Source organism: Cnephaeus nilssonii, assembly GCF_951640355.1.
Source record: "Cnephaeus nilssonii genome assembly, chromosome: 14".
NCBI lineage: Eukaryota > Metazoa > Chordata > Mammalia > Chiroptera > Vespertilionidae > Cnephaeus > Cnephaeus nilssonii.
The window spans coordinates 73,436,248-73,461,291 of record NC_137085.1 but is presented as its reverse complement, the minus strand read 5'-3'; the positions used below and the strand labels follow the sequence as shown (position 1 = coordinate 73,461,291).

Below are 25,044 nucleotides of genomic sequence, written 5' to 3'. Positions count from 1 at the left end.
CTCAGCCATTGACACCTTGATGCCAATTGGCTTATCAGGCTGGACAGGCTAGAGCTGAGCTCTTTTGCCAGCCTTGTCAGTCACTGACACCTTCATGCCAAGTGGGTTATCAGACTGGGCAGCACTGGGGCTGGTTTGCAGGAAGGGATGAGGCATAAGCAACTTTAGGGTGGAGGGAGCTGTTTGATGAGAAAGAGCCCACCCTGGTGGGGAGTCTCTGAGAAATACCAGTAGGTGACAACATAGGGGGCTCTGTGTGCTGGAGAACATCTACCTCCCACTTGACAGTTGAACATTTCTAGCATCTAAGAGTGGAGGGAAGAGAGGCACAGCACTATCACTTTCAAAGACTGATTTCAGAGGAAGGTAAAGAAGGACAGGGTGCTCTTGGGAGAGAATATTTCCAGTGAGTTCTCATTCCAGACATTTTAGGTTACAACACCAAATGTTTCTCTCTCACTGATTCGCTACACTACTGCAGCCCAACTCAGACTATTTAACATTCAAACCAAGCTTGTCTTTGCTCCCAATTGTAAAGCATTGGACTGAAATATGATGTAATGTGAACACACTCAGTCTTAACCAATGGATGCAAGGCCTCACACCGAAATAGCTCTGTAATCTCCTTGCTATGCACTACAAACGAAGGTGATTTGACAGGAGACTCATACAGGAACCCATACTGCACGACCCCCTTCTGAGGAGATAGAATAGGGCTAGGCAGTCAGGGACAGGACCTTGGGGGGGGGGGCGGGTGCAGAGTGAAGCATTGTAGACGTGGGCAGAATGCAGCCTCTGACCATGCCCTGTTCCAAGAAAAAACACAGAGACAGACAAAATGACCTAGAACTGAACCCGGCTGGGCAGGGAAGACTAGACCCAGCTAGGCGGGAGTTACTAAGGCAACCCAACTGGGCGGGAAAAGAAGAGTGCATGAGTACACATGCTGGAGAAATAAGCTTTAAAATGTATGCATGTTGCGGAGGCAGAATTCTTTGAGAGAAAAAAAATCAGAAGCCAGCAAAGCATATACAGTTATCTACCCCTAGACAAAGAAGCACACTTCCTTCTCTCTCTGGTGCACTGGGCTCCTGGCTCTCCTGTGGCAGGGGATGTGCTCTCCACGCCCACCTGGCTATGGCCACGTGGGGCTCCACATGTGGGCTAATGGACTGTCATTAGCTTGGATGCTGAACTACACCCGACTGCAACATGGCAGGGAAGCTCTGGACACTGGCCTGCTTTGGCTCTCCTGGAACCCAGCTGCACCTTTCCCAGGACGGCCTAAGGGACAGAGACTTTGGAACCTGAGAGAAAGAAGCTTCATGGACAACCCTCCCTGCTGCAGGAAGTCTGCCTATCTCTCAATAAACTTGGCTGTGCTTACCATCTTTGTCCGTGGACTCATTCTTCGATTTTGCAAGAGAACAAACTCAAACCCGAACAGAAATTTGGCATCACTTCCAAGGTCCTGTACTTGATTTTGTGTGTGTAATTCTGAGTTCCTAAAAAAAAAAAAAAAAAAAAAAAAAAAGCCTTCCCCTCCCAAACGGCACTAAGCCTCTGGGCCCACCAAACCTGGGTAACCCTGATGGGCAGCCTTGGCCACACTCGAGGAGCATGGAGCCAAGTGTGCTGGCATGACAGTTTCATTTTGATTGGGACAAGCGAACTCCATGAGTTCTCCTGGAATTTCCCCACAAAACTAGTGACAGAGCGTTTGCTACCACGAAAGATGTCTCTTCAGGGTAAGGGTCATGTTAGGCTGGTTACCTCCAAGAAACAGCACACCTGGGAGAAGCTCTAAAGGCCAAGGAGTTGCCCTGACCGGTTTGGCTCAGTGGATAGAGCATCGGCCTGCGGACTGAAGGGTTCCGGGTTCGATTCCAGTCGAGGGCATGTACCTTGGTTGCGGGCACATCCCCATTGGGGGGTGTGCAGGAGGCAGCTGATTGATGTTTCTCTCTCATCGATGTTTCTAACTCTCTATCCCTACCCCTTCCTCTCTGTAAAAAATCAATAAAATATATTTAAAAATAAATAAATAAATAAAAGCCAAGGGGTTCCCTTTGTAAAGGACCTGTACTCTCCGAGGGGAAATCCCCATCTGCAAGGTGTTCCCCTCACCCTACCTGGCCTGCTCTCACCACCAATGGAGAAGGCATGCGTTAATCTGCACAGCACGCGTAACTCAGCCTTGTCTGCTGGGCTTTTCCTGGTCACCCCTCCCAACGGACTCTCCGGCCCCAACATCTTTTGTCTGTGGTTGAAGGAGGTATTTAAAAGTGATGGCTTCCGCCATTTTGACAGGTTACTCCGAGTTCCTGGGTCTCTCCCATGCATACATGGTAAACAAGTATTAACTTTTAATTTGTTTTTCTCCTGCGTAGCTGTCTCTTGTTAACTTGCTTATTAATCCCGGCCAGAAGAACCTTGGAGAGTAGAAGATAATTTTCCCTGCCAGACACTAGCAACTTTATGTTGTGGGCCATTTAAATGTCTTTTGCTAAGTTCTCTGTTTTCTTATCTCCTCTTCTCTTTTACATTCTAGACGATTCTATTTGGAAATGTATTGACACCTTCTTCCTCACCCCATCCAAGCTCATCGCAGGGTATGAATTGAATCCTTTGATATGACACTAAATGTAGTATTTCTGAGAGAAATATTGCTGGGTTTGTTTTTCCAACTAGTATGACTCTTAGGATCCATGCTCAGGTTGTATCTATTTGTGACTATTTTTTAAAGTAAATTGGTATGAAATGACTTTTTTGGACCAGCCTAATTCAGAGGGCTGGCGGCATTCCAATTGTTTACTTACTTTGTCTCAAACACAAACACTATGGAAACTCAAATGGCCCTACTAAAGGATGGTATACCATCTTTGGGGGAGGGGGGTAAGTTGTGACACCTAGGGTTGTTGTTGTTTTTTTTAAATAACAACACACACACAAAATCACACACAATCACACGGTCAGCCCCGAATAGATGAGAAAAGGCTGTCTTCACTGGTAGTTTGGTAGTTTCAATAAGTTACCTTACCTCTCCCCCATAGCAGTAATTCATGTTTATTCATAATGTGGTCCATTTAAAACAGCACCTATCCGTGTGAAACGGTTTGCCCTGCAGGTTTGAGCAGATACAATGTTAAACAGGGTCCTTTCCATGTAGGGCAAGAGGCTGAGCCGGGTCTGCGCGGACCCACAGCACTTCCGGCTAACCCGATCACCCAAGCTTGCTTCATTTGGGAAGGCAACGTGGGTGGGAGCATTTGGGTGGCATACCCCAAAACCACAGTAATTGGGAGGGGTGGGGGGGGGAGCAAATCTCAATTAATGACTCCTCGGCCAGCTACCAATCTTGGTTTCTAAGGGACTCCACCTTGGTCTCCTCGGCGGCAGCGGCTGCCTGGGCACCTGGGACCGAGAGGACACGAATCCACATACATCTTGGTGCCTTGGCCATTTCCCAGGGGAGGCTCTTGTGACCGCCGGCCTCCCTGGCTCTCTGCCTCCCTGTCAGCCCGCGGGGCTGTCCACCGGAATGCTCCCAGCTTCTCGGGGCTTCCGTGGGAACTCGGGCAGGAAAGGGCTTGAGACGTGACAGGACCGGTGGTGTGGCTCTGCCCGGGCTCCGGCACCCCGCATTTCCCGGAGCGCAGGGGGTGCTGAAATGAGCTTCCCTGCTCCCCCAGCCCCCCTCATCCCCGGGGGGTCGGGAAAGCGGCTAAATGTTAGCAAAGAGTGTGTGTGGGGTGGAGGTGCACGGGGTGGAGACGGCGAGGTGGCGGGCCCAGACCCCGGCGCAGCGGCCCCCCGCAGACGCGGCCGCGGGGGGCGGGGAGGGGGCGGCCGGGGCTCGCGGGAGCTCGCCGGGCCGGGCGCCTCCCAGGAAGGCGGGGAGGGGAGCGCCTGTTTACCCAGGAGGGCTGTGCTGATAGCACGTTCCTCGAGTTTACTTTGCTTTCCTTGAGTTTATTGTGAAGGGGTAAAGTTTTCGGATCCGTCACGTGACCCTGACAGGTCCTGCCTATGGCGCGGCAGACCACCCACGCCGAGGGCCATGGAACTGCTTAATAGAAACAGGCTTGTAATTGTGAGTCCGCGCCGCACTCCGCCGAGAGCCTCCGGCGGCCCCGCGCGCCGGGGTTTTTACACTTTCCGCTCCCTTTGTAACCACGGAGGCGGAGGAGAGGACGAAGACCAGGGCGAAGGAAGAGACGGCCGGGGAGACAAAGAGACCCGCAGCGGCCAGGCTAGGGGGAGACGAGGGAAGACGGGGAGCAGAAGGAGGCGCGGAGGACCAGAGAAGGGGGGCGCCGGGCAAAAAGGAATTGATGTGAAATCCAAGCCCCGCGTCCGCGCCATCGGCACCCGCGCTCCGGGCAGGGCTTGACGGCCGGCTATGGTGAGTGCAGCCGCCGCCGCCTCGCCCTCGCGCGGCGCGCGCCCCGGGGACGCGGCGCTGCGGGACCCGGCGCCCCGCGCAGCGGAACGAGGGCCGGGCGAGCGGCGCGCCGGGGCCGCCGGGCTGGGTGGGCTGCGCCGCCGGGAGCGCTGGCTCGCACGCTCCGGGGGCCCCGCCGCCCCTGGCGGCCCCGCGGGGCGGGGAGGGGGCTGGCGGCGACGGCCGGGGAACGGCTTCAGGGGGAATTCTCACGGAGGGGGTCGCCAGGGATCCCATTTGCACGCTTGAAAGGGTCGCCACCTTGGCTTCCGCTCCTCAGCCTGGCGGTGGCTGCTGCGTGGCGAGCGTAGACGGAGCGGGGTGGCAGGGCCGGCGCGGAGAGTGACAGCGCCGGGGGGAGGTGCGGGCTGAGTGCGCGCACCCCCGCGAGCGCCCCGGGCTCCGGCCAGCCGGTGGAGACCTGCTGGAGGGGACGGCGCAGCTCGCGGCACCCGGGCGGGGACCTCGGGGCTGGGCGGGAGAGGCACTTTCCAAACCCTGGGGCTCAGACGTCGCCCTCCCCGCCGCTGCTGGTGGGAGAAGGGCCAGAGGGGCTTTTATGAGTTCACGAAGGGGCCGCGCGTAGGAGATGGTCTGTGTTGACTTTATCACCTACAGAATCGGGGGGTTCTGGTGCCTGCCACCCATGACAGAGGAGGGCCGCTAGCCCAGTGCTGAGAGCCCGAGGGAGCCCTGAGGTGGCCAGACCCATTCAAACTCCTTTAGACCTCGCGCCAACGCTGGGTCCGCGGGACCTCCAGGGACTACACCTCTGGGGTGACACGTGCTGTGTCTCCAGGTATTTGTTTCTGTTTAAAAATGACAGTGTGTGGAGGATCAGTAAGTCCAGAGTTCTTAGATCTCAATTTCTGTCATCTAAGAACCATATGGAATGTTGCCTGTGGAAGACACCCGGAGACCTCTATTTTCCTAGACTTGGGAGAGAAAAGCATTATTTTCCCCTTTATCCTTCCTTCCTCCCTGGGGAGGGGAAATATATAAAGACCCACGTGGGTGGCTCTAAATACTTAATAATTGGATAACTGGGGTCTTGAACTACCACAATAGTATCTTTTCAGCATTCTGTGTGTGTTCAATTTCTTCTCTTTTTGGCTTCCCTAGTTCAACATGCAATTAATTGCCTCCACAAAGAAAGACAATGCTTTTTGGTGTCATCCTTTGTTACTGTAACATCATTTCTGGGTGGCACCTCAGGATAAATGGTTGCCTCAGGTGCATTGTGTACCCATGCAGTAAAACATGGGGCTTTCAATTGTGAGTGTGTGTGTGTTCCAGTTGTCACCCAGCGTCCTTCCGCAAGGCTGTAGAACACCTTTGAGTCCCAAGATCTTTTTATATTAAAATGTTGAATCCAGGCGGACACCAATAGGCCCATTCTCAACTTAGTGAGTCTGAAATGAAGGTTAATACCTAAGAAGTGTATATAATTCCTGTTTACAATCTAGTCATAATCTGACAAGCTATTTGAATAGTAGTTAGCACCATTTGAAGCTATTCTGTGAAAGAAAATAAAAGCCTTTTTTACCAATTGTCTTCAACTTTTCAACTTTCTACAGATAGAAAAAATGACAAACCAAATCAATGTGGATTAAAATATGTCTCCCTGGTTTATCCTTCTCTCTCTCTCTCTCTCTCTCTCTCTCTCTCTCTCTCTCTCACACACACACACACACACACACACACACACCTTTTATTTTCTCCGCCTCTGCCACAGTGTATAAAGCCCTATTGAGACATGTAGGCGTGATGTGTAAACCGGATTAGCAGTATGAAAGAAAGACACACAATAAGCTGGAATTGTTTTACTTCCCTTTCATTTCTCATGCCTATATCTCTAATAAATTTGTTGCTCCAGCAGTGGGTCAAAGGGATCATGTTGCTCAGCTTCTTTTTCATGCAAGACCCAATGGCAGAGATCACTGAGATGAATAGTGTGCCTTCTGCCAAAGGCAGATCTTGATATAGATATATTAGATGGGGGGATAGAGATGAGGCAAGAAAGAGATGGAGGAAGAATTGTTCAAAGTGGGGCTGTTTCCAGAATACATCTCTATCCATTAGAGTAAAGTAATGTGGCTCAGAAGGTATTTAGACAAGGGAAGACATCAATATAAGGCTCCATGCTATGTTTTCTTTCAAGTTCACTGTAGGCTCTGGACATTTTCTTTGCACTTGGTGACTTACATTGCCAGCAAGAGAATACCAGTAGCTTTGGCACTGCATAAAGTCTAATTCCACTGCTCAAGCTAGTGTTTGAACCTGGAGTAATACATGTGGAGATTTCTGGGGCCTTCTCAGGACATCACCCCTCTGCCACCACCCCCAACCCTCAGCTCAAAAAATGCCAGTGCCCCTGGGTTTGTGCTGTAGACCCCTCATTTACTCCTTTGTGGAACTGGGAGCAGCTTCCCATTAAAGGAGATCAGGGGTAATTAGCAGCATTATTTTGACAAGTTGGCTAGAGCTATTCCCTTTCCTCCAGTTCTGAGAGAGGGGGGGGGGGGGGGGGTATGTGCAGGAGAGGAAACAGAAGATGGGAGGGAGCAGGGGAGGGGAGTCATACTTAGGGGTTTTATATTTTGTGGCTGCTGAATCTACCCCATCTGCCCCAAACCTTTTAGACTCATTTCCTACCATCACCTTTTTAGCAAATACAAAAGCTGCCAATAAGAAAATAATAAGGCATTCTTAGGGAGCCAAGAAAATGTGGTGGTTGGTGGCATACTGACTTGAATTGAGTCAAGACTCAACTTTTAATCAAGGTACCTGCTTTGAACTGCGCAGGCTCTGATCCATCCTGCAGTCTCCATCCATAAATAGAACATTACATCAAACCCCAAATTCCTCTCCCCATCTCACCCTCTCAACAAGAATACTATGGGACTTGGTGTAATGTTAGCAATCATTTGCATTTGTGCAAAGGAGTGTTAAAATTGGTAGACAAAATTATAACATTGCCCAAGGATCAAATTACTAGAACACATTTATCTCTATTCATTTGTACTCTGCAAAAATGAGTTAAGTTACATTAGATTTTAAAGACCCATTTGGTTGGATGTGAGCAACCAGTGAAAAGTTAAATCTCACTCTGGTTCCTCATTACTCCACTAAGTCCAGCCCCCACAATTGCTTACCATTGGAATGTCCACATACAAAGGGCAGATGCTTTAGCTCAATGTCACCTTTCAGATAATCAGATGTCATTTTTGAGATGTGTGTGTGGCGTGGCCATGGATGTTTGGAGTATGGGAGCAGAGAAAGAAGATACGAGTGAATATGTTAAGAGTTTAAGGAATCTGTTTTGAAAACTACAGACTCCAATGAAGACTTGAATGGAGATGGAGAGGCCAAAATAGCAATTCATGCACTGAGATGAACTTTACTTGGAAAGGGGAGACAGAACACTAAACTGTCGCTCCAGAGAGAGCCAGCAGGTCCGACTGGTTGAAAGGCCCAGAGCCGTCACTTATTTGGTAACTCAGGAGGGGAAACGCCATCACAGGGACTGTCTCCCAGCAGACACTTGTAGGCCTGGCTCCTCCAGCTCCCTCATTTCAGGTCCCGGGAATCCTTGTGGTTAGTTGAAGTTAACACACCCGGAGTGGCGCAGCGGTCCCCTGCACAGGGCATGCATATTAAAGGCGACAATGCTTACAAATGTAAATAAGGGCAGATTGGTTAGGAACAACATTATCGCTGGGAATGTCGCACTCGCATGCATCAGCAATGAGGCAAATTGGGGGCAGCCACAGCCCTGACCACCCAAGTCGAGCAGGCTTTTACACTAGCTCCTCTTCCCTTTCTTAAAACGTTACAGAAACAAGGCCAATTAGATCCTCAAAGTAATTCATCTCTGTGTATGAAAAAAGCAGACCACAGGGGAAGAGGCGGTGGGGGTGGGGAGATTAAGATAGCGCCTGTGAGAGCCCAGGCTGGGGATTGCGCCCTGGAACCAATGGGTAGAATTTACAGGCTGGGACCATTGTCTGAGATGCTGAAAAGTTAACCTATCAAACAGCGGGTGAGCGGGCGCAGGGCGCTGAAAACCCCGGAGATCAATGTTCAAAACGTTTAGGAATTAAGTCAAACCGAGGGAAATGAGCCCAAGTTGAATTTGCCATTGAAATGGTGCCCGGGTAGCCGCAGCCAGGATGGAGGATGTGCAGCTGCCTGCGGAGAGTAATGGGGAACCATGACGGGTACATAGCCTATAATTTCATTTTAGAATCCACCATCCAAGCAGCCATACTGAAATTGCTGTAAATAAACGATTGGTAGGAAAACTAATATTTTGGTGTAAAACGTTAAGAAATTTGAAAAGACAAACATAGCAACCTGTCTGGCTACAGGCAGCATACCTTTCAATATAAAAACTGACATGGAAAACTAGGGGAACCTAGTTTTTAAAAAATGATTTTCAGCTACAAGCATGAAACGTCTGCAGAACCGTTCAGTAAAAAAAAAAGCTAGAGTAAATCACCTTTCCTGCTGTTTGCTATTTATCAAGCATAATAAAGATAAGAATTTTGCTCAAAGATTGAACTTGCTATGGTCGAGCCCAGTTCTCCCGCGGTATTATTTATTAACTACGAAGTATCATTTTCATTGGACAGTGCTCGTCTTCCCTTCAGGATTTCAGCAGCCCTTCCCAGAACAGCACACAAAATCACGTGCTCCCTGGGAGTTCTGACTTTTGAATTTCCGCGCTGTCCGGGCCCTCCGGTCCTCCTCCTGATCTCGTGAATACCCCCAGACTTTTTTCTCTTTGTCTTTATTCTACAGGTCACTCTACCCCGCCCGGCGTACCGCCAACGTTTTGCTGGTTCGAGATCCGGGGGGCAGGATCTCCCAGTGAAAGCAGGAAGCAGAAACAGCTAGAGGGAATGTAGTGAGGCTGGGGAGGGAGGAGAGAGAACAGGGGAGGAGGAGAAGGGGATGAAAAAAGAAGGGAGAGGGAAAGGAGGGAGGGGAACCTCTTAAGAGGAAGGAAGAGGGCGGAGAGGGCTAGCCGACAGGCCCCCCACGGGAGCCGCGTGGGCCCACCCGGTGGCCGGTTGGCAGCGCTGCAGTCCCTCTCTGGCCGCGGCCGCGGGGCGGGTGAATGGAAAGGGACCCCGTGCGCTTAACCATTGGCTGGCCGCGGGGAAGCCAAGCGGGCATTGGGCGACGTAAGGGGGCCGGACCGCCTTCAGGAATGTACTACGGCGCGTCCGGCACGTCTGTCCGCGCCGGCGGGGTGCGCGCCTCGCCTGGGCTCCTGGGAGGCGGCTGGGGAAGTGGAGCCCGCCGGGCGAGAGCCGAGCGCACCGGCTTCCCTACCTGCTCGTTCCGCGCCGCGCGGGGAGTCCGGGAGCTCGGGCGCGTGCACTCGGAGGCGCGCGCGCGCAATAGACCTCCGGGCGGCCGAGCGCGCGCCGGCCGGCCTAGGTCACGTGGCCGCGCGAGCTCCGCCCTCTCCCCCGCTCCTCCCCCTTTCTCCATCTGGGTTTCTTTCTTTCCTTTCTTTCTTCTTTTTTTTTTTTCAATGAACACACACCGTGTGCATCTTAAAGCCACACGGCCCCATTTCACGGCTTCAGTCGCCTTGTTGCCGCGGGTCCCTCTGCGGTTCAACGCCGTTTCTAAAAAGGAAGAAACAAATATTAACATGAGGCAGAATCGAGGGTTTGGGGGGTCTGGACCCTATTTCAGGGAGGAACTTAACTTGCAAACGTAAGAAAAACAAATCCTACTGTCCAAAAATTATTTTTAAATTAAAAAGGGAGCTATGTGAACAGTTCAGTTGGACTCGGGCCCCAGGATCCACCTCAGAGTCGCGTGTTTTCTTCCCCAATGGGAAGCAAAGCCCCCGGAGCCTCGGCGACACTGGCCGCAGTATCCGACGAGCCTCGCAATCAGCCCACAATTTGTTTCAAATGAATCCAACATCAAAGCCTTTATTGTCCCCCACGTCACGCTATTATTAAATATAACAGGATGCGTACCAGTTTTTGAAAAAAAAAGTTTAAAACAGACTTTAAATAAATAAGGACATGAAATTAATTTAAAAAAAAGGGGGGGGGGTAGGGTGTTTAAATCCAAAATAGGAAAACTTCCTCAAGGAAACAATTCCGTTTCTCCGGGTTGTTAAAAGGATTATGCTGTTTCTTTTTTTTTAAATATATGTCACATTAAATATTCAAATAAAAACGCCTCTGCCTCCATGAGAATGCTTCGGTGTCTGATACACGGCCTCCTTCAAACCCGGACTGTGCTGCCGTGTTTTTGTGTGTGTGTGTTTTTTGGTTTTGATTTTAGAAGGGGAGGGGGCGAGGGGATGGATTTTAAGAGAGGGTTTCTTTTTCCAAAGTCTTTACTTTCCTCTTTAACTTTCCATTTTGTTTATCTTAATGTTAGGCGTTGTTCCCTGCGAGAGTCTAAGTCTTCTCTTTAGTTATAAAAGAAAAGAGAGGAGGGAAAAAAAAAAAATCTGGCACATACTGGTGTACTATCCACCACCCTGTCATTATTGGTGCAGGCCTGGGAATTCAAGCCGGACCTCCCAGTATTTGCTGCAGCTTGAGGCCAAGGTGCCTCTGAAAGGGTTTTCTTTGAGGAATTTCAGAAATTGTTTAAGCGCTTAAAAAAATATTACATTTCCCCCCGCGTCTATCGCGAGGCAAATGTTCGTGGGTGTTTGTGTGTGTGAGAGTGTGTGCGCGCGCTCAAAAGGCCTCTACAAAAAGAAGATACTGTTGAAAAGAAAAGGAATAAAAAAGAAAGGGGGGGGGGCATTCCTTAATGGAAGTATTGCATGCGAGAACGTTGGCGCTCTCGGAGGCTCCCCCCGAAGCCGGGATGCACACACTGGGGTTGCCTACCTGGGTGGTCTCTCTACTTTGGTGAGCTGTTGCTAAGCAGCTAATAATAGTCATGTTTGCTGAGTAATTTCTGCCCTCCGTGAGCCAATCGCGTCGCAGAAACCCAAGCCATCTGACAGCCCCAGGGGCGGGAGCTCCAGCCTTTTTCTCTTTCGCTCGCTCTCTCCCCCTCCACCCCCTCCCCTCCTCCTCTTTCTCCAAATGGAGAGAGTTCTTTTTTTTCTTCTTCCATCTCATCTATTGAATCAAGGAGCTGCTGCGGCCGCTGCCCGCTGCACACACACAGAGCGGAGTCCCCAGGTCCCGGGAGCGAGAGAGGCGCGCTGCGCGGGGGCAGAATGGTCCAGTGGGTCGGCGAGGAGCACAAGAAAGCAGAGTCCGGGATCGAGCAGCCAACGCGAACCCAGCAGCCAGAGCCCGAGCAGCCCGAGCAGCAGCATCAGGAGCCGCCACCAGCAGCAGCAGCAGCCGTGGGAGCAGCGGCGGCGGCGGCTGCCCCTGCCCGGCAGCGCTGAGACCCTCTGGGCACCCACAGACCCTGCGGCGGCGGCTCTGCGCTTGCCCTCCGCGGCCGCTTGGGCGACTCGGGAGGCGCCGAGGGAGCCGGCGAGGCCGGCGGGAGCGGCGGGGATTTGCTGGCGCTTTCTGCAGTGAAGGGGTCGCGGCGCGGGGCGGGGGGCGGGTAGGGGGAGTTGGGGACCGCGAGGAGCGCCACGCGAGCGCCCGAAAGACCGGCTGGCTCCGCGCGCCGGCTCTCGCCTTCCCGAGAACTGGATGTGGGCAGCGGCGGCCGCAGAGACCTCGGGACTCCCGCGCAATGTGGCAATGGAAGGCGCAGGGTCTGACTCCCCGGCAGCGGCCGCGGCCGCAGCGGCAGCAGCGCCCGCCGTGTGAGCAGTACCAGCGGCAGCAGCAGTATCAGGTCTGTCAACCGGAGCCCCAACCCGAACAGCCGGCGGCCAGAGGCGTCCTCGCGAGCCCAGCGCCGGGGCGCGCCGGGAGTCCGCAGCGGCGGCAGCAGCGCGCCGGACGGCCCGGGAAGCCTCGGTTCCCGCGGCGGCGGCGGCAACATGGCCTCAGCTGGTAACGCCGCGGAGCCCCAGGATCGCGGCGGCGGCGGCGGCGGCGGCTGCAGCGGGGCCCCGGGCCGGCCGGCCGGAGGCGGGAGGCGCAGACGAACCGGGGGTCTGCGCCGCCACGCCGCGCCGGACCGGGACTATCTGCACCGGCCCAGCTACTGCGACGCCGCCTTCGCTCTGGAGCAGATTTCCAAGGTGCATTTCAGACTCTCCTCTCCTCCCACTCTCTCATCCCTCCTCTTCCTCTTTGGGTTCGCCTGGCCACACACACTTCTCCAGGAAAAGCAGCAGACAAGCGGGGATTGAAAAATTCAAACCCTCCCTCCGGTGCAGGGAGGAAAGGCTGTCTGAGGTCCGCAGGGGGTGGAGGGTGTGTGTGTCTGTGCGCGCGCGCGCGCGCGTGTGTGTGTACACGCGCCCTCCCGGCGAGCCTTTTCCGGGCACTGGAAAGCGGTCCGCGGCGGACCACCTTGAGGGCGGCCGTAGCGCGGCTCTGCCCGGCGCCCCCGGCCTCGGAGCTCCCTCTTCCCGCGCTCCTGCCCCTATTTACAGCCCAAACCCCTGTAATGCTGCCACATTTCTTAACCTCTCGGAGGGGGAGGCGGAGTACAGAGAGGCGGAGAGAAGGGGGGGAGGGAGCCGAAATAAAGGTGGTTTCCTTTTCTGGCAGCCGGTTTTGCTTTTGTTGAGCATGAAATCTCAGTTCCTTTAAAAATTATCTTTGGGAGAGGGCATCTCCCCTCTTTTTTCCCCCGTTTTTTACCCAGTTCTCCGAGCCTTGGGGGAAAGGGAAAGTTGTAAACAAATTGCCACCTTAAATCCGCCGTCCGGGTCTGCGGAGCGGCCGGGTTCATTGTGTTTACAAGGCTCGTTGAAATGTGTGGAATCCGGGGAAGGCGAGCACCCAGACGGGGGCCTGCCGGGGCCCCGGCCGCCGCCGGGGAAAACGCCGCCGCCGGGAGCCGCCAGCGCCCAGTCGGGACCCCGGGCCTGGGCCCTTCCCTTGTGCACTCCGCAGCTTTTTGTGTTTCCCGAGAAGGAAAGGGAGAGGAGGGAAAGATCCTTGTGGCTGCCCTCTTCCGATCACACGTATTGTAAGTTGCAGATGGCTGCCCCACTTCCTAATCAGCTCACACGGCGTCTCCCGACGCGATGGAAATGCGTCCGGGGAGAGCTCCCCCGGCCGCGCTCACCACGTGCATCCCCTCACCACCACGCCGGCGGGGGTCGGAATGGGGAATTCCGCACCACATTGCTCCCCAAGCCCCCTAACCCCCGTCCCTACAGGGGCACCCCAAAGAAAGGTGACGGGTGGGGCAGGATTTGCGCGGAAGGGAGCCGAGCTTTGCTGGTTCTTAAATGTTGGGCTCCTTTGCAGGGATTACGCAGCCTCTCCCTTACCGGGTCCGGCGTGGCTACTGCGTGTGCTGAGTGATTTCTCTCCTCTCTGCCTCAGCTTCCCCTTCCCCTCGTTCTTACACTCCCCCAACCCCCGCCAGCGCCGCATGTCGCACGCGGGGATGCTGCGCAGGCCACGCGTGGTGGCGCCCCTGCTGTCGCCGAGGTTCAGCTCCCACGCTGCAGCCCGACTTTGATTTATGCCTAGTTCCCCCCCGCCCACGCCGCTCGCGTTCTCTCGTGCGGGCGGGGGTTCCAGCCTCGAGGGCATCCCCCACGGCTTTCGCGGGATCCGCTGGCGGGTGCGCGCAAGCGGGCGTGGGCGCGCGGGCCGCGGCTCCCCGGCGCTCACCACTCCTCCTCTCTGCTTCATCCTCAGGGGAAAGCTACTGGCCGGAAAGCGCCGCTGTGGCTGAGAGCGAAGTTTCAGAGACTCTTATTTAAACTGGGTTGTTACATTCAAAAAAACTGCGGCAAGTTCTTGGTTGTGGGCCTCCTCATATTTGGGGCCTTCGCTGTGGGATTAAAGGCAGCTAATCTGGAGACCAACGTGGAGGAGCTCTGGGTGGAAGGTAAGAGCCCGACGCGGCGCCCTCCCGCCCCCACCCGGACCCCTGCCCTTCCTCCCACTTGATGAAGATATTTGCCAGCACACACCTAGCGCCCTGGTGGCGAGAGAAAACCCCCGGCCCGCACCGGGGGGAATTGATTGTTTGGGCGCCTGGCCCCGAGCCAGGCCCGCCCGACAAAGGCCGCGCTGTAATCTACTCGGGGCGCCGCGCGGGGCTAGGTGTTGTGGGAGCGAGCGGCGGAGGCGGGCCGGCGGGGGCGCGGGGCCTCCGCGGGACGGACCACTGCGCGGCCGGGGGCCGCGGGGCCTGCAGCCGCCGCCGCCGCCCGCCTCCGCCGCGCCCCGAGAGGCGGCCTCAGGCAGGCCTCTCCGCGTTTGGCTCTGGTCCTTGGCTTCCGTCCTCCCCCACCCCACCCACCGCGTCCAAAGGGAAAGGAGGGGGGGCGCGGAGAAAGGCCACCCCTCGGGCTGGAGGGAGTGTGCGCGCCCCCGGCGGCAGCGGCCGCCGCGCAGGGGAGGGTGGGGGGCGGGAGCAGCGCGGGCCTGCCGAGGCGGCGGCGTGTGTGGTCCTGTTTTTGGACGGCTTTCAACTCTGGGGGAAAAAAACATTTGTCTCAAGGTATAAAAAAAAAAGCGGGGAGGTGGGGGGAAGGAGTTGGGGAAAAAACTGTAAAGCACAGACTGGAACGCATGTTTGCAAAGTAGATTAATGTTTCCTTGCGGGAGGGGGCTTTTAAAATGGAATTATTCTCGGGGGTGGGGGAAGGCTGGGTTTTACAGGCTGAAAGAAGAAACGTGTTTTAAGAACCCGGGTTTGGAGGGAGGGGCCGCAGGCGCTCTCCAAGGGGTTCTGCCAGTCTTTTAACTGCATTCCTCAATTGGGGCGCGCGGGGGGGTGGGGAGGGGGGGTCTCGAAGCCTTTTTAAGCAGTCGTAAATTTAAAATAGATCCCTCTCTCCCTCACGGAAACAGTTTACATTCTTTTGGTGATACAGGTTTTTTTGTTGGGGCGGGAAGGGGGGGGTTCTGTTGGTTGTCTTTTAATTCTTTTTGGAAAGGGACAGTCTTGCTCTTTGGAAACACTTTAACCCCTAAACACTGCCCTGGCTCTCTTACGATGGGATGGGAGGGAGGGATTGGGGTAATTATGTAGATATTTCAAACCAGAATATGTGGAGCATTCCTAGCGAAAGCTACCAAGGACAAAATTTGGAAGCCTGAGATACATGCGTACTCCCTCCCTTGCAGAATGCTGTTGAAGAACTAACCTTGGAGAATATTTTGTTAATTTTGCCTTGTTTGTGAAGATTCAGCCTTCGGTGTTTAGCAAACATATGGCGAAGCCTTTAGCTGAGAAGTGACAATTAAAATAATAGTTCAAATAATTAAGACCAGGAAACATTCTTGCCTTAAGTAGCTTGGTAATTAATACAGAAGTGTTATTTGGATTGAATCCATGGGGTAATTTACCTCAGTGCAACCTTTCGCTGTCGTTGGCAGATGAAAGCAGTGTTTTATTGACCACCTATGATGCTCTGAGTGTCTGTAACCTCCCTAGCACCGTGCTAGGCACCGTCAGGGACACTGAAGCCTGGGAGACCCTCCCTGAGCACAAATTCATCACTTAAAACTACTAGGGTTAAATGGACTTGCACTAAATTTGAGCTCACAGTTGAAGTGGGCGTGGAAGTTCAATGAAAAAAAGGAAAAGCTTTGATGGAGGTGGTGAGGCAAATTAAGGCGGCTTGGAAGGAGAGAGAGGATGAAGGAGGGAGCTCTGGGCCATAACTCAGAAAAGGGGCCAGGCAAAGGCCCAAACGGAGTGGACAGATGGCAGTAGAAGCTCGTGCGCCGCTCCCCCCCCCCCCCCCCCCCATTGGGTGCAATAGCTCAGGTGGGTCCTGGACCGCAGGGCTGTGGTTTGGAACTGTGATTGGCTAGACTGTGGGGAGCTACCATAGGTTCTAGGACAAAGCAAGGGATGAGGTGGACAGAGGGGGCCCCCAGCTCTGTCCACATGTTCACATTCCACCATGTGTGCCAAAAAATGTGTTGGTTTTGGGTGACAAAAGATCACTTTTTTGTCGTTTTGAGGATGACTTTTCAATAGACCTTTAATAGATGTAAAGAGGAGTAATGTGGTTTTCTTTTTGTAACATTGTGCATTTCTAGAAGCAACTATGTTTCTGCATTACACGTTTCATCCAGTTCCTGGAAGGAGCAGAGCATGCTTTGGCTCTGTCTGCGGAAGAGAGCGTTAGGGACTGGCACACCTGAGAGGAAGCCCCGTTTGCCTCCTTTGGCCTGGGAGCTGTTTTCCTTCCATTCCTGTTTTGGCAGTTTCAGTGTGGCTCAGTGGTTCTTCAACCAAATGCTACCTACTCGGTACTATCACTGGTTGAACTACTACCATTACCATTTATTTTTATCACATGCCTTACAACTCAATAACGTAATTATTATATTTACTTTGGTGACATGATACTTTATGTAATGCTTTTATATATAATAGCTGAATTATTGTCCTTTTTTATCTGAGAAACTATGGATCCTCCATGTCCCCATGACCACTTTGCCTACTAATGACTTGAGTCAGCGATTTTCAACCTTTTTCATCTCATAAACTAATTAAAATTATGCAGCACACCAGAAAATATATTTTTTTGCCGATCTGACTATATATGTGTGTGTGTGTGTGTGTTTATGTATAACTTTGATTATATATATATGATAGTAATTACCTACCCTTTTTAGGCTCCAAAGTGACTTTTGAAAAAATCAGGTGCCTATACTTGTATATAAGGATTTCTAGTACCAAGAATTAACCAGTCAGACACGACCTTATTATGTGACGTGACCAATAAGATGCAACTCTATTATATGACCTATATGTTTATGGTTCAAGACAGGGCATTCACACCCGACAGCTGTTGTCATTTATTTTTATTTGACAATCTAAGGGAAAAGAGGTCAGTGCCCCTGACTAAATAGTCAGGTATTACACGTTTTAAAAATTCTTGTGGCACACCTGTTGGAAATCACTGACTTAAGTCAACTTAAGTTGGTCTCCTGTTGCCTTGACCTCGATTTGTCATTCATTCACTCATTCACTGTGTGCTAGATTTTTCCCCTGTAGAGGAAGCAACCGTTTGATAAATGCAAGTAAACCCAACCAGGGAGGCCACCATACCATTTTATAATCTTAATTTAAATTCAGAGTAGAGGTCTTGTTTGTGATGTGGTGAGCTTGCTGTTCATGCCTTTGCTTTCAGGGGGGAGAGTGCCTTGCTGTCCTACACGGCAGCAAATTAAAATGAGTAGCAAACTCAGAATTTAAGTTAATTTTGCACTTTAATCTCTTAAATTCTTCGTCACTGTCAGCAAAGAAGTCTGTTAGATGTTGTTTTCTTAATAGGAACTGTAAAGTTCTGGGTACACACAGGGTGCTGGCTACTACACGAAATAAACCAAGTGATGGAGGTTGTGTGTTTCCATGGTTAAAAAGCAACAGAAGAAAAGAAAGCGTAAGAGATTTTAGGGGGAGAGGGATGCTGAGGGACAGTTTGGAAAATGCTATTTTTTCCTGTGATTTAAGAAAAAAGCCATGTATATATACACAGATGTATACCCACCGACAGGCAGCTGGAGGCATATGTATGTCTGCATACAAATGCATACATGTAAAATGTGGGCAAAAGTGGGTTTACAGTTGTTCATATGGAAAAAGATGTGCAGGTTATGAGTATTATAATAGCTTTATTAACTCAAAATAATGTCATAATGGCACAGTGCCCTTAGATACAATCTCGTAAGTGCTCAAATTGCTTCATTATTTACACATTCTTGTAGTCTTTGGAAATCAGTAAGCAAAGCTAAATTTCAGTGACCTGCTTGGGTCGGCCCCACTGCCTCCCAGGTAGTTGAATTCAAGCCTACTTTGCCCTCCCCTGTATATCGATAACAGATAGATAGATAGATAGATAGATAGATAGATAGATAGATAGATAGAGGGTAGGTAGAGCTCCCCTTGCCTCTGTTTGTGTGTGCACATAGACTTACTACGTGCATTCATATAGCTGCCAAAATAATGTTATCTTTTCAATGTAGCCAGCAAATTAAAGGTCTCCTTTGATTTCACTGTCATGCCTTGTTTAGCATGCTGGGAAGATGTGGCTTTATAAAGACAGTGTCCGACATTGGCTGCTCTGTGCAGACCAGTGTCAGCTGGATAAGGAAGGTGCCTCAATTTCTTTCTTGGCATTGGTGATGAGAATTTGATTCTGTTGTTCAAATGTTCATATAACGATTGCCTTTTAAGAAAGTGTCAGTATACATTAGATGTTAGCTTGAATCTTAGGTCGAGTAAAAAATGTCAAATCTAGCTCACTTGTGAATGGAGTCCTGGAGTTTAGACTATGTGGAGCCCTGGCTGATTTGCTCAGTGGTTAGAGCGTCGGCCCGCAGACTGAAGGGTTGTGGGTTCGATTTTGGTCAAGGGCATGTACCTTAGTTGCAGGCTCAGTCCCCAGCAACCAATCGATGTGTCTCTCTCACACTAATGTTTATCTCCCTCCGTCTCTCCCCTTTCCTTCCACTCTCTAAAAATCAATGAGGAAAAATATCCTCGGGTGAGGATTAACACCACCAACAAAGAAGAATACGTGGAATGATATAGTGGACATCTGCTGTTATGCAAACACATACCAGCAGGGCCACGGAGAGGCTAATTGCTATTCAAAAATAAAAACATCCACTGAGCATGTATTCTCAGTGCTTGCTCTGTTCTGGGCACTGCATGAAGCTCTAAAGAATACGGTCCCTGCCCTCAAGGTACCACCCCTGCGGGCATACAGACCAGCGGCAAGATGGCAGGACAGCCCCGAGGGGAGGGCCTGAGACAAGCATAGGGGTTGGAGAGTTGGGGGGTCATGGGGCATTCCAGGCTGAAGGAACAGCATGGGCAAAGGCTCAGGGGTCAGGGTGTGGCCTCCAAGAGAACTGCCCGTGCTTGCTTTGGTGGGAACCTCAGGTGTGAGGTAGGGAGCCTGAAGGACGAAGGCCCAGCCTCCTGGCAGGAAGGTCTTTGATGTGTGTAGGGCTTTTGGTTGGGAAGCTGCCAGCTCCCCCCCCACCCCCCCATCTTTGCCTGTCTTATGATTTGCACTAGCATTTTGGACCTCCAGGGCCCTCCCTGGTACCAAGGCACTTCACCTGGATCTTACCCTTGTGGGCATGGAAGGAAAATGCTTTATTTTTAGTCTTGCCCATTTCTCTGTTGGCTTTCGTTTTCGCTTAGCACTTTTATCCTCCTGTCTCCCTTAATATCCACCCCCTCCACACCAGCCTTCTCTCAGATTCAAGTTTGCTGTCGCGATATCCCAGTGACAGAATGTCCATTTATCTGTTTGAACTTCTTGGTTTTTTTCTCAAAGCTTGCCCAGCCTCTAGCTTTCTTTACTGCAAAAGGGAACAAACTTGAAATGAATCCGTATTGCTTTGTGTTTGTTTATTAACATCTCCAGAGGCCAGCATCAAGGGAGGAATAGCTTTGATTTTTTTTTTTTTTAAAGGCTGCTTGAGGTTTATGAGTACTCTCAAGTTCATACGTCTGTGCTAGCATTCTGCCTTCTGTGTTCTTGGCAGTTGTAGGAGATAACTGAGCCTCACCATCCTTTCCGCTTAGAACAAGGTTTCTCACTGCTGACCTTTTGGGCTGCTTAATTCTCTCATGTGGGGCCTTCCTGTGCCTTGTAGCAGCATCCCTAGCCTCTACCCACCAGATGCAGCTGCACCCTCCTAGTGTGATAACCAAAATTATTTCTGGTCATTGGAGTGTGTGTGGGGGGCGGAGGGGGGGGGGGAGAGGAGGAGGGTTGACGATGCACAATATCATCCTGATTTAGAACCACTGGTTTAGATAACAGATTCCAATTGGATGAGCCATGCTTTGCAGATGGAAGGCTTTTATTATGATGGAGCTGCAACTGCAAATGCAAGGACTTGACACACGCAAGAATTTTATTTTGTAAGGTACTCTCTCATCCCCACATTTACTGACCCAGGTAACTAATGTTTTTCATGCTAATTTAAAATTCCTGTGTTTTCTTAGATTGCATTAAAAGTCAAATAAACGCCATGACAAGTTGGGGGTAGGGCAGGCCATGGAAGAAAGAAAGAAATGTATATTCAAGTACTTTTTCCTCAGGTGACTTAACTTTGCCAGCTAGACCTTGTTGCATTTCAGCTCGAGCAGGCTGAAGGGTTTTGGTATGGAGGTGACTTTGTGAAAAGCAATGAAAGACACCTCTGGATTTTGTTCATATTGAAATAGCAGCTTTTTCCCCGGAAGTCCACACCGCACACAATGAGCGCCTTGGTGGTCTAGTTCTCCCGATGTTCCTATCACAAACCACGCTTGCCCAGGGGCTGTCCGCAGCACAGCCAGGGGGACTGAGTCCGCCAGGAAGAGGTGGGATTCTTGCGTTCACTGCCCTCTCCCAGGCGATCACCCAGTTTCTGGCCAGGGGGCTGTCCGTGTAGGTGAATCTCACCGTGGACAGAAAGACCCAAGGCATCGCACCTCCTTTCTACTCCTCTCTTCCCTGTGCACGTTTACAAACTAAGAACGCGTTTACTGATTAAATTCCAATAGTGGGCGCGCACACACAGGTAGAAGCAGTTGTGGTGTTTCTTTCCTAGCTGGAGAAAAGTGTTTAAAACAATAATGGGTTTAAAAGTAGCGAAGAGCCTCAGGTGCCTTCTCCCCCAGGGCAGCTGGCCCTGTGAGTCCTCCCTCTCCCCGCCTCTCTGCTGCCTGCCACTCCTCACCTCCAACAAGGTTAGAAGCCAAACGGGGCGAAGGGGTGTTTCAGATGCATGTAGCGCCACTTGGAGGCCCCCGAGGATGACAGCTTCCAGATGTACGAACTGCCGGATCCGTTTGTTTGGATTATGCGCCACAGCTGATGGCTAGATTAACGCTGGCTGGACAAGCTATGGGAGATTTGTCTGGTTTCCACAATGCCATGTTTATATTTCATTGGGCTTTCTCCTTCAAAGCTGACCTCCCCGTGACCCCAGAGCTCTGTCCACCCAGGCTGAGCTGTAACTTGTCAGCCCTTCTTGTGTTGGGGGGCTCACCGTTCAGGAGAAGGGCTGCTTTCGTGGCTGCCCCATTTTGTCGGGGGCAGCGGTCGCCCAGATTGAGCCACTGGAGAGGGTAGTCTGTTCTGGGGCAGGTAGGTGTGTGGGTGAGTGTGTGTGTGGTTTTAAACGTGGTTTGTTTGTTTGTTTTGGCTTTTAAAGCTACTATGGAAATACCTTTAAATTACTTTAAAGGGGAGCAGATTTTTTTTTAATTTTTTTAATTTTTTAAATTTTATTTTATTGTTTAAAGTGTTACATATAGTAGTACATATATCTCCTTTTTTCCCCCCCATTGACCTTCCCCCAGCCGGGGAGCAGATTTTAATAGAGGCCATTTTGCAGAAATATAGTATTTTATTGTACCACTATATTGACAATATTTTGGGGGGGAAAGTTGAGAGAGGTCCAGCTATGTGTGACATCCCCAAATAATGGTCATACCCATATGATTCTGTTACTGTGACACTGTCTCCTTGGCCCCTCCCTGACTCCCAGAACCCCCTTCTGCTTGCTCCCTCCTCCCTAAGCCCTCACCGTCTATCCCTTTGTTCGCCTTCATCTCTGTCCTCCCTTCTCTCCCTCTCCCTCCCACCCCTTCTTCTGCCCACCTTCTCCTAAGCTGCCCAACTCATTTCCTCCCAGTGGATCTCAGGAGTGACTAGTGTCAAGTCTGCAATGGTGGTAGACCCGGTTAGTCACACGCTGGCAGGGAATTCTGGATGTTTCAGCCCTCCGATGCAGAGCCAGCTACCATGTGCGTCGTTGGGGCTCTGGCCTTGGCGAGGGCTGTTTCCAAGACCGTCCTCTTCGACGGGGTCTTGTGAGCAGAAGATGTGGCTCCCCCCCCCCCCCCCCCCAATTGAAGAGTCGTGGCGTTTTTATGAACTTGGAGGGAAATGTAGCCTCCCCTGACCAGTGGAGTGTGACGTCAGTGTCGGTCCCCTGCGCTTCCTGTCTCGTGTGGAATATGGAAGCCCCGGTCCGCCCAGCGGTTCTGAGATGGTTAGTGAAACGTCCACACGCGTACTCCGAGCCGAGCTTTCCTGAGTGGAACTCCCGCCACAGCCATAGGGAGCACGGAGCTTGCTCAGAGATGAAGAGGGAGGCTTCCGCACCCACGTTGTGGCACAGCGTTCGATGGGCCGTCCACACGGAGTCCTGGGAGGAGGGCTTTGCTCGTGAAGGAGGGAGCTCCTGGGGGTTTCCCGCCGGCAGCCTCCCTGGGCTGTACACAGGTGTCAAGGTCATCAAAACGTAAATAACTGTATTGCTTGTTCTTTGCTTTCACACTCTGAATCTGGGTGCTTTAGGATAATAACTGGATTTTTCCTCTTAAATTGGATTTAGCGTTGTTTTTTCCTTGACACTGCAATGTCTGTTTTTCTGCATGTGCTAGTACCTTAAGTTTCACAGAAATAATTAGCCTTCCAGAACAGTAGAATGCTGCCACTAAGGAACGGCTTGACCGCCGTGGAGATTTTTAGGAGTTGCATCCTGGCCTCAATCACTTCAAGACCATGACTATTTTGTTAATATTTGGGTTTCGAGTTTGGTTGGAAAAACAGCTGTCGTGTGTTAGGGAAACTGTATCGTTGGTGGGCAGTCAGGTACCTGCTAATGAATGACAAGTTTGTTGTTGGAGAGATTTATAATGTGGAGTCAGGACCTACTCCTAGCCCAGTAACCCAGGTGTGAGTTGCCCACAGAGTCCACATTGCATGTGGGTCCCCAAACATCAACTGGTTACGATGGGGAAGCCAGTGTGAGCAAGTCTCCATGCCAGAGACTTTTCACTGTTAGTCAGGATAATTAACAGAAACAGATTTCCCCAATTTATCAAGCAAGGTAGCTTTCAGTCACTGGTGAGACGTGTTACAAAAGTAAGCAGAAGGAACTGGACGTGGGCTTTGTTAGTCCGTGTGCATGATCCCCCCACCCCCACCCCAACCATTGCTTAAGGGTTTCTGGCCCCTAGCTCAGGAATCCTGCCCAAAAATGCCAGATGTATTACACAGTCAAGTACTGCAATGTAAACACTGCTCTGTGCCATGCGGCAGGGTGGTCTGTCTCCTATTTAAGAAGACAGAGAGGTTGGGGAGGGGGGGGTGAGCGGCATGGGGTGAGCCCTCTGCTCTGCAGTGAGCCGACGTGGCCCTGTCGTCGGTGTCTCGGCTGCACAGTCGAGGTTTGGAACCATCCGTGAACTAATGCTTTGGACTGGCAAAGAGCAGCAGCTTGAATAGGGATGCCAGAGAGAGCAAGATGTGGCTTGGATAACGGTGCTTCTTTGGGTCAGATAAGTCTATCAAATGTTGAACCAAACGTGGGGGCGCTGATAGTAAGGAAGCTGTTGACTTCCTAGCAGCATCCTGGAGCATCGCCCTTTTCATCCGCTGGGAGTTAAGTTGAAAGTGGAGGAGAGGCCAGCTTCCTCTCCCCCCCCCCCCCCGCCCCCCCGTCCTGTGTCTGGGAAAGCCTGTTGGTGTAAGCCCAAGCCATATCACAGAGTTGCTCTGGTGTTTTGCAGCACCAGGGGGTGGGGGTGGGGAGTAGCTCAAGATATGGTGCAACAGAAATGGCCGTCCAGTTTCTAAATTGAAGTGAAGAACCTGATAATGATGACCTTGTGGAGGTGAGGAAGTAACTGGGCACGCAGGGCCGCCCTCCAGGAGATCACAGGGCAGGGCTGCCAGCAGTCCAAGGAGATGGGATGCCAGACATTACCTGTACATCCGGGTCATCTAACACTCGGCATGTACATTACCTGTACATCCAGGCCATCTAACACTCGGCATGTACATTACCTGTACATCCAGGTCATCTAACACTCGGCATGTACATTACCTGTACATCCAGGCCATCTAACACTAGGCATGTACATTACCTGTACATCCAGGCCATCTAACACTAAGCATGTACATTATCTGTACATCCAGGCCATCTAACACTAGGCATATACATTACCTGTACATCCAGGTCATCTAACACTAGGCATGTACATTACCTGTACATCCAGGTCATCTAACACTAGGCATGTACATTACCTGTACATCCAGGTCATCTAACACTCGGCAGTTCTTAGATGGACTCAATTCAGGGCTTTTAAAAATTAATATGAAGGTATTTTGTGAGTTAGGAGGAAATGGGTTTCAGTTTGAATTTGGGGAATTGTTACAACCATCTGAAATAATGTTATCCTAATTTAAGAAATCAGTTCTATACAGAGATTCCAGAAAATTGCTTTGAGAAACAGTGATCATAAAAATAGGAATTTTGAGATTAAGGCAAGTGTAAGCTTCTTGACACTCTCCCCACATCACCACTTTTTTTTTTTTTTTTTAATTCTCCCATCTTCCCACCCCATTCCCTGACTTCCTTTGCTCTTTTACTGGGGAAATCAGAAAACTTCATAAAATAGATATAGATATCAAAATGTGTATTTTTAAATAGAGGCTTTTTAAGAGAAAAAATAACAAAAGAATTCCCCCAGCTGCCTAAGAAATGCTTTCCTCTTACCTGACTACT

General features: G+C 51.2%; 1 protein-coding gene across 5 annotated transcripts in view; it reads left to right on the top strand.

The window, feature by feature from the left end:
• The first annotated feature begins 4,274 nt into the window (after positions 1 to 4,274).
• The window catches only part of PTCH1 (patched 1), a 71,003-nt gene continuing 50,233 nt past the window's right edge, over positions 4,275 to 25,044 (top strand). Inside the window, exons 1-2 of one of the 5 annotated variants that reach the window (XM_079789907.1) lie at positions 4,275 to 4,405; positions 14,182 to 14,374. In XM_079789907.1, the coding sequence (XP_079646033.1) occupies positions 4,403 to 4,405; positions 14,182 to 14,374 (196 nt within the window). In that variant the 5' untranslated portion in view covers positions 4,275 to 4,402. Of the gene's footprint in view, positions 4,406 to 11,495; positions 12,968 to 13,294; positions 13,499 to 14,181; positions 14,375 to 14,905; positions 14,993 to 25,044 lie in introns of those variants that run through there. The other 4 variants (XM_079789906.1, XM_079789908.1, XM_079789910.1 and 1 more) reach the window with 4 other exon arrangements.